This window comes from Bison bison, unplaced genomic scaffold (assembly GCF_000754665.1).
Source record: "Bison bison bison isolate TAMUID 2011002044 unplaced genomic scaffold, Bison_UMD1.0 scf7180017864180, whole genome shotgun sequence".
NCBI lineage: Eukaryota > Metazoa > Chordata > Mammalia > Artiodactyla > Bovidae > Bison > Bison bison.
Window position 1 is genome coordinate 8,307,629 of NW_011494752.1, and position 9,154 is coordinate 8,316,782.

Here is a 9,154-nt window from a genome sequence, read left to right on the forward strand (position 1 = left end):
CCCCCCACACCACAGGTGAGGCATCCCCTCAGTGGAGCTGGGGCAAAGAAAAAGCACCCTGGGAGATTGGGGGATTCAGGACCCAGCCTAGAATTGGGGGCAAGGGAAGGAAGGGGTGATGCTAGGGCTGAGGCAGCCCTCAGCTCAGGGGTCTTCACCTGCCTTCTCCGAGTCTGTGGGCTGCCTTCTGCATGCTCCTCTGTAGGCCCCAGGGCAAGACCCCCACTTGGAGAGGTTGGCCTGCTGTGGGGCTGCCCCAAGAAGCGTCATTGCACAGTGCCCATCCCTCCCCTGACCATCCCGCCAATTGCTGGGAGCCAAGAGCATGCTGGGAGGAGAGGCTCAGTTCAGCTCCACCTTCCGCACAGACAATTCTACAGACAGCAGGCTGGGCAGGGGGCCAGGAGGAGTGGTCCTGCAGTGCCTGGCCGTGAGGGGCTCTCAGGGTAACCATCAATGGAAAGCACTGGCACAGCCTTGATTCTGTGCTCCTACCAGCTCCCACGAGGCCAGAGTGGGAGGTGGCTGGGGCAGTCCCCCGGGTCCAGGGCTTCCCTCCCCTGGCTGGTCTGCAGGGGCTCAGGGCACCAGGAGGGCTCAGGGCCTCAGCGGGCTGATTTGTGAAACGGGCCTGTTGAAATCGAGTTCTCAGCTTACTATGAGCAGTGGCAAAAGCGCCAGGCCCCTCCTGGGTGCTCAGTACAGTGACCCTGGAGCTACACAGGTTTGCACTCTGGGAGTCCACTTTGTGTGGATTGTTTTCAATAGTAAATCCCGCAGGACTGCACGCTCCTCAGCTGGTGGAATTCATGGGTATGGAACAGTGGGCACAGTGGGCCAACTGACTGTGTGCCTTAGGGGCCCCTATAGAGAGAAGAACCCAAGACCCAAATCTAGCCTTTTTCTTATTGCCCCAGAGTTTTGGGTCAGACTAACAGGGCTGGGGGTGTCCCTTTGCTGTACCCTGCCCTCCAGGAACTCAGGCAGGCAGGGGGCCCAGGGTCCTGCTTCAAGGAGGGTGTTCAGGCATCTGGGAGTTGGGGCCATGGAGTGTGCAGGTACCCCTCAGGCCAGAGGGAGGTCAAGAATGGGGCTGTGGGGGAGAGCACACACCCCCTCGACCGGGGGCTGGGTTGCAGCAGAGCCCAGGGCAGTGGGGAGACAGGCTGGCCCAGACCTGTAGAGCTGGAGCCTAAGAGGCATGGGTTCCCAAGAGCCTCTTCCTGCTCTGGCTATTTGAGGAAGGGCGTCCTGGTACCCAGATGCCTAGAGAGGAGTGGTCATCCACTCAGGGTGTGACCAGGGGTTCCCCACTCCATCTCCCTAGACCCCAGAGCTGGGACTTGGGTAAGGCCAGGGGCTGTGTGTTCACCCAGCCCAGTGTGCAGGCTAGGGGCACACATCCTTGGGTGGAGCTGTGGGAGGCTGGCTCCTCCGTCTGCTCACCCGCTTGGGCTCTTGGCCCCTGCTTCTTGGTCTTTTTCAGGGATGTATAAAACAGCAGGCCTCTTGCTGTGATTGAGGCTCCTGTCAGGCCCTGGTCCGACCCACTACAGGCCCACACGTTTGCTCTGAGCTGCCACCTCTTCTCAGGCATCTTGTTTACCCGTTGGGACCTGCTGCCATGCCCACTCTGGGTCAGAACCCTCCTTCTTACTGGCCCTCTGCTCAGCTCCCATGCCCCAGGGGTAGAAAAGGTGGCTTTCTGTGGGAAACTTGCTCACAAGGAGCCTGCTTAGTATGTGGAGGCTGCAGAAGCCCTTTGACTGGGCCTCCCTTCCTGCCCCATTTTCTCTTTGCTCTCAGCTGACTTCTTTATGGTACTGACAGCCCTGGGCCTGCAGCAGTCCTGGCCACACAGAGAGGAGCACCCTGGGGCCCTGGGCCTTTCCCCCGCCTTACACAGGCACCAGGACTCTGTTGGTGTGAGTGGCAACACCCCCCAGCACGGTGCTGACATTGTGGGGAATGGGCGTGTTGCCATGTGCCCTGGCCCGCCCCTGCCAAGTCTGCTTTCCACCCATGTGCTCTGGAGGAGAGAAGTAACTACCCAGAAACCAGCCCCTGCCCTGCCCCTCTGCCCCTGCTGACGCAGTGAGGCTGGGCACACAGGCAGGAGACAGCATGGCTACCACGGGAGACTCACCATGGACCTTGGCGCCTCCAGGGCCCTTTTCCTCTGGGCTGAGTCTTAGGACAGTCAGGGGCCCAGGAGGCAGGCCTGGAACTGCCTGGTGCTAGGAAGCCCTGTCACTGACCCTCACATCTCAGGCCTGGAATTTCCTCTTGGAGAGCCTCACCAGCACCCTGCCCCATGCTGGGTTCACCCCAGCATCAGGAAAGTGTGCATGTGCCAGGACCCTACTCTCCCGGGCACAGCGCTGCCCTTCCTCCACAGCCCATGTTGGCAGCCTCTGTGTCCCTTGGTCCAGCCCCCCTCCACAGAGGGGACGGACTTGTCAAGCATGGTCTCCAGGTAACGCCCACACGGCTCCACTCTGAGCCCTGCAGAGCCATGCCTGGCCTCAGAGTGTGGGCCCCAGGTTATTGTGGGGGCACAGCAGGCCACCCAGAGAGACCTCTGCTCAGGGCAGCATGGCTGATGGGTGTGGAGCCAGGGCGCCGCTGACCACAGGCTCAGGGCCTCAGGGCTGGTGTCCTCGGGTCGTTGGAGCTGGTTCTGTTGGAGCCTTGGGGAACCGTCAGAAGCCACGTTCTTCCAGCCACCTCTTCTCGGTGGCTCAGGTCACTCAGGAGCCTCCAGCCAGGGAGGCAGGGCTACTGATGGCTGTGACAGAAGGGGTAGTGGGCGTTCCCAGGCCTGCGGGAGAGCCATCCCAGCTTCATCTGTCCCAGGAGGCCCAAGCCCCTTGTGGAACTGAGGAAGCTCTGGACTAGGCAAAGTGCTGGCTGTCTCACTGTGGACGCAGGTGCCCACCCAACAGGCAGCCCCCGTCCTGGGCCCGCCTCCTCTCCCAGGGGCCCCTGGGGGTGCCAAATGCTTAGAGCCCCACTCTGCCTCTTACTGGCCATGCAAACGTGGGTTGCCACCTCCTCTCAGCCGAGGTGAGCTCCCCTTGTAGGAGCTTTTGGGGTGGCTGGTGAGGACTGGAAGGTGTGGTGCTAGTCAGAGCCCAGCAGGCAGTCTGTTTTTGGGAAGGACCGCCAAGATGTGCCTCACTTTGAGGGGTGCCCAGAGCCATCCTGCTGGTGGCAGGTCAGGAGCAGGCACCCCAGTGCCTGGCTGGGCAGGAGCTTGGGCCCGGGGCATGAGCAGGTGCCATAGGCTTACAGTGTGGGGTTACAGTTCTCTGTATGCTCTGGCTAAGTACCTCGTACACAAATGCTGTCCCTTGGGGCAGCACCAGCTCCAGCTTGGGCTCCCACCTGGGCTCCAGGCTCCCATTCTGCATGCCTAGAGGCTTTGGGTGCTGGCTGGGGCTGCAGAAGAAAGAAGGCTTCCAGCCCAGCCGGGACATCTCTGTGCTGAACCTTGCTTTCTGGCATCTGGGCCTCTGACACTGCAGCTGACCTTGGTAGCCAGGTACTCGGGCAGCCCAGACCCGTGCGCTGGCTCGGGCAGGGTGTTCCCAGGCTTGCATGGACACCACTCTCCCCTGCAGGAGCCAGGGCCGGCCAAGATGGCTGTCACCAGCAGCAGCAGCAGCATCCCCAGTGCTGAGAAAGTCCCCACCACCAAGTCCACACTTTGGCAGGAAGAAATGAGGGCCAAGGACCAGCCAGATGGGAGCAGCCCGAGTCCAGCTCAGAGTCCCAGCCAGGGCCAGCCTCCTGCGGCCAGCACCCTGAGGGAGCCAGGGCTTGAGGGCAGAGATGGTAAGTGGTAGCCAGGGTGGCCACAGTGCCTGCCTGTCTTGGTGCCCCACCTCCCAGCACTAGTTCTGGCCTCCTGACAGAGCGAGCTGGTGCTGGGGCTCAGGTGCCCTTGTGTGTCTGCTGGCCTACCAGCCTTCAGTCGCTCCCGTGCCCCAGCCTGGTGTCAGGAGAATCTGGATGCTCTGTAGTGAGCTCTGTGTCCAGAGGAGCCTCTGCTCCCCGTGGCTGCTTTGTGTTCAAGGCCTGGTTATCTGAAGCCCACTGTGTCCTGTGAGTGGCATCAAGGGTTGTCGAGTCCTTCTCCCACTGATGCACCCTGCCCAGGTGCTGGCTGAATCAGGGGAACATCTGGCAGGAACAGCTGGCATGACCGCATGTCTCCTTCCAGGACTTGTAGTTGTCTGAGCAGAGTGGGGCAGCACTTGGTCTCTGTTGTCCAGGCCTAGAGGGCTCTGCATGAAGGCCAGCTTCCCTGTTTCCACTAAAGACACATGGACAGCTGAGACTGTGCCCACTCAGGCAAGATGCAGCTTGTTCAGGCTCTGGGCAAAAGGCCGCTCAGTACTCCCCAGCTGTGGGTGCCCACCACATCCAGGACTTGCTCTTCCTCTGCTCCTCCCGGGTGTGCCTCCCTACCCCTTAACAATGCACTGAGAGGCTGCACGGCCTCTCATGATGTACTCTGTGTCATGATGTACTTGGTTTCCAGCTTGGCTGTGTGGTACTGGGGATCTCAGTTCCCCAACCAGGGAATTGAACCGCACCCCCTGCAGTGCAGCTTGGAGTGTTAACCACGTTCCCTGGGTTCTCCTTGGTGTTCAATGGGAAGTGGTTGTTGGTGGGATGTCCCTTCTTGGGGATCCTGTTGTCCCAGCTGAGCCTCCAGACTAGAGCTTAGGGACCCCTGGCCATCTGGCATAGAGGTACCCATTACGGAGAGGCAGGTAAGGATGCCCCATTCCTTTCCTGGGAAAGGGCTCTGCCCTAGGGTGGCCTTGGACCTGCGTGCCTTCTCCAAAGCTTGTAGAACCAGAGGTGGCAGCAGGCCGAGCACGTCTCTTGTCCCTCGTCTTCCAGAGGAGAGCACCACAAGTGGTGACCGCGTGGACTGTGGCCGCAAAGTCCGGGTGGAGAGCGGCTACTTCTCCCTGGAGAAAACCAAGCAGGACATGAAGGCCGAGGAGCAACAGCTGCCCCCACCGCTCTCCCCGCCCAGCCCGGGCGCCCCCACCAACAGGTACAGCGACTCCGGCCCACCCTCCCACAAGCCTGGCCATCCCCTTCCTCCCCCAGGTCCTCAGCTCCCTGCCCGAACCGTCTGCAGCAGCTCCTTCAACTCCTTGGATGTGGCCAGCCATCCCCCTGCCCATGTGGACTCCGGCAGTGCTGGGGGGCGGGGAGCAGAGAGACCGGGGCGTGCCTATGCCTTTAAAGCCAGCAGGCAGTATGCCACCCTGGCCGACGTCCCTAAGGCCATCAGGATCAGCCACCGAGAAGCCTTCCAGGTGGAGAGAAGGCGACTGGAGCGCAGGACTCGGGCCCGGAGCCCTGGCAGGGAAGAGGTGGCCCGTCTGTTTGGCAACGAGCGGAGGTAAGGGCCGGGGGGACTGGAGCGCCAGGGGCTTGCACACATTCTGCCCATTCCTGCAGCCCCTACTGTGCACACTCAACATGCTCTCTCATACAGGTACCCACATGTGCACTCACAAACTCGTACATTTTGTGACATTCTGTCACGGATTTGGAGATGGGCCAAGGCCAGGTGGAGCTGTGGTCTGAGGCGGGGAGGGCCCTGCACTTGCGGAGAACGAGGGAAAGAGCATGGTTCCATCTCTGAAGCCTCCCAAGTCCAGGCCTGGACCAGAGTGCCCCAGTGCCCCTTCCAGTAGAAGCTTCCAGCCCCACATGTAAACAGAGCCTCTGTCCAGTAGCAGGGCTCGCACCCTCGCATGCAGTGGGTCATGCAGGGGTTCAAACCTCCCAAAATGATTCCAGAGCCTGTAACATGCTCTGGGAAGAGAAAATCGAGGTTTTCATTCATTTCCAAAGAAGCTGCTTTCTGAGGAGATTCAGACCCACTGTTAGTGCAGTGTCCTCGGCCCCACCCCCAGACCCAGCTCAGAATTGGAGCGAGTGGGCACATTGGATGACCCTTTGCAGAGCTCCGGTTACTTTGCTCCCCTGATCCTTCCACCCACCTGCCCTCCAAGCATCTCCTCCAGCACTAGGAAAACACACTTAAAGAGAGAAGCAAACAGGAGGTGCCTCAGTCCTGGAGGGGTAGGGGACACACCCTCCAAACAGCCTCTCCACCTGGTTTACTAGTAACCCTTTGAGGCGTGTGAGCACTCCATACTCAGGGCAGAATCGGGATGCAGGAGCAGGGCTCCTCCTCACGGGAACAGCCTGGGACGGCAGAGCTGGGGCAGGGCCGAGGTTGTCCTTAGTGTACCAGGTGTAAGTGAAGGGACTTGCTAGATGTAGGAGGCAGTGGCCTGGGCAAGGGGGCTTCTCACCGCGTCCTGGAGGCCCCCAAGCAGGCAGCCACACCTTGGTTTGGCGGGGACCAAAGAATTAACATTCAGCACACCTGCTTGGCTTGGAGTTCCCTCCCGGCTATGGCTGGGACAGATGGCACCTCTGGGGCTTTGCTTCGCCTGCTCTGCAACCATGGGGAGGGGCTTTGCCTGGTGCGGCTCCCCTGGGGCCCTCTCCTCTGCATCCTAACCCTGCCACATTACTTCTCACTGCCCTCGTGTCCTCTGACTGGCTGCTGTCCTGTCCAAGGCCTGCTATCTGATCCTGAGCCGCTCCTGGTGCTGGACTGGATCCCTGTCTTGTGGTGCAGAACAGAGCCCCAGATGGGCAGGACACCAGCCACCATACCCAGGGGGCGGCTGCCGGAAGCCTGGCTGAGAGGCCTTAGGGTGGGTGTCCTGACCGGTCCTGGCCCTGAAGTGGTCTTTGGACTGGCCACAGAGCCTCCCCAGTGTTTCTCAAATGGTGAGCTGTGCCGAGCAAGTGTGGAGGGGGTGGCTGGTTGAACCGCTGGTGACTGAAACCAGGCCCAGCTGCCAAGGTCCTACCTGCCGCTTGGCTGGGAGTCTGGACCAGGCTCACTGGGATGCCTTTGCTGTCCCAGCTGTAGGACTATGGGGACCTGAGCTGAAAAGGCCCCACTTTACAGACGCCTGAGGTGGACTCCCCCAGATCCCTGGCAGGTGGCACTTCCCTCCCTCTTCTGACCTCTCGTGGCTGGCCCGGCCCGCAGCATGCAACTGGCCTGACTCACTGGCCCCTACACCTCGAGGCCATCGTGGGGCTTTCTGGTCCTGAGGTCGGTTGGAAGAGCTCTCGTTCTACATGTGAGCGGGTCTGTCCTCTAAACCTAGCAGGACACTTGGGACAGGCCACCTCGGGTCTGCAGCCAGCCCGAGCACTGGCAAGAACTCCCCGTGGTTCCCAGGCGCTCCCACGCCGCCTGGCTTCCTGCGCTCGCTCGCTCGCTCCCCCGCTGCAGCTGCTGCTGGCCTGCAGGAGACTCCACGGGAGCAGAGATGGCTCCACAGGGAGCTGGTCCCTGGGAGTCTGCCTTCCTGAGGAAGGACCCTGAGAGCCCCTTCCGCTGGTCCCCTCCCAAGGACGAGCTGGCCTCCGGGTTCCCCTCCCCTTCCTCGTGAAGTTAGGCTTCAGGCTACTGGGCCCAGTGGCCCTTCACTTGCTGCCCTCGACTCTGCTGCTAGTCCGATGCAAGGACAGCCCTCCCTGTGAGATATCTCAAGGGGAACAGGGCTCTGGCCTGGGCACACGTGGGCAGCTCATGAGGGTGCATCCACCAGGCGGATGCTCATGACGCGGGGACAAGATAGTCTCCCTCCTCAGTAATCGCCTTGGGTTTTTGCTTTAATTCTTGGGATGATTTTGATTTACCATATTTGATTTTTACCAGCAGTTCTTTCTGTTTATTCATTCTCCAGCCTTGTTTTCTTCCAGGTCTTGCCCCTCTCCACTCCTCCTGCTGTGTCGCTGTGACGTTACTCGCCCCTCCTCCGCCTGCTTCGCTCCCATCTCAGCTCCGTCTCCAGCCGTAGATGGCCTGATGATGACGCCCGCCCTTTCACACGAAATCAACTTGCTTTGTTTTTAATTTGGGTTTTGATTCTTTTTACTGTTGGCAGAAACAATGTTAATTCATGGGTCTTTTTCTTGCTAAATTTTGGACGCCCTGGGGTGGGGGCTGCATCCGGTCTGCTGAGGCACGTGGTGAGGCCAGGGCGCCTGAGGTGCTGGCTGCCTTCCACCAGTCTGTGGCTCAGGAGGGGGCCGCTGGCGTGTGAGAGCCGACTGTGTCAGCCCGACAGCCTGTGCGGCGTCTGCAGTGCGGGGCTGGGAGGCAGAGAGCAGGGCCATGTCCAAGAGCTGCCCCGTGTGGAGGTGGGAGAGGAAGTGGGGGCATCAGGCGAGCTGGCCGAACCAGGGGTGTATGCGGCTAGCACCCACGCGAGGGTGGCCCAGGAGCTGGGGTGAGCTGGCTTGGGGTGCTGGCTGCAGGAGCCCCTCAGACTCCGGACCACGTCCCCTCAGGCTCCAGGGAACCCTGTCTCCCCGCTCAGTGGCCTCGTGCCCTCTCTTGCAGGAGGTCCCAGGTAATAGAGAAGTTTGAGGCCCTGGACACAGAGAAGGCAGAGCACATGGAGACCAACTTGTCCACCGGGCCCTCAGCCTCAAGTGACACTCGACAAGGCCGCAGCGAGAAGAGGGCGTTCCCTAGGAAGCGGGTGAGCGTCCGGGCTCTGGGCAATACTGGGGCGGTGCAGGCAGTGGGGACGGGTGGCATATGGCCCCCCATACAGCCCATTCACATGTGGGTCCACTTCTGCCCAGCTTCCTGCTCTTGTTTCCTGGTCGTTTCTTGCGTCTCTCACCTTCTTCCCTGAGTGAACTTCTTGAGGGTGAGGCCCATCTTCCGCATTTTCCTCTTGGAAGTCCATCCATCTCTGCTCAGAGCTGCTCTCATGCGCCTTGGGTCCCAGGTCCTAACTAGAGCCACTCTCTTCCTCTCTGAGGCCGTTTGGTCTCCTTCCTTCTTGTCTTTTCTGGCCATGGCCAGAGCCCTCGTTTCTCTCTGCTGAATCTCCAAGGTGGATTCTGCTTCTGAAACTCCTCTCCAGGGCCCCTACTTCTTGAGGCTCCGCTAAGTCCACCCTCTGTCTTCCTCCCGTTCTCTCTGGGCTCTCCTGCTCGCTGCACAGAGCCCAGCTTCTTCCCTCTGTGAACCCACGAGGCCCAGAGAGAATGGGGACCCGGAGAGCCGAGT

At 60.7% G+C, this 9,154-nt stretch overlaps 1 protein-coding gene across 1 annotated transcript in view; it reads left to right on the top strand.

Annotated features, from left to right (window-relative positions):
* The window catches only part of MPRIP (myosin phosphatase Rho interacting protein), a 92,993-nt gene that overhangs the window by 52,508 nt on the left and 31,331 nt on the right, over window positions 1-9,154 (top strand). Inside the window, exons 6-9 of the mRNA XM_010843163.1 lie at window positions 7-15; window positions 3,624-3,837; window positions 4,915-5,074; window positions 8,474-8,615. Of these exons, the coding sequence (XP_010841465.1) occupies window positions 7-15; window positions 3,624-3,837; window positions 4,915-5,074; window positions 8,474-8,615 (525 nt within the window). The remainder of the gene's footprint in view (window positions 1-6; window positions 16-3,623; window positions 3,838-4,914; window positions 5,075-8,473; window positions 8,616-9,154) is intronic.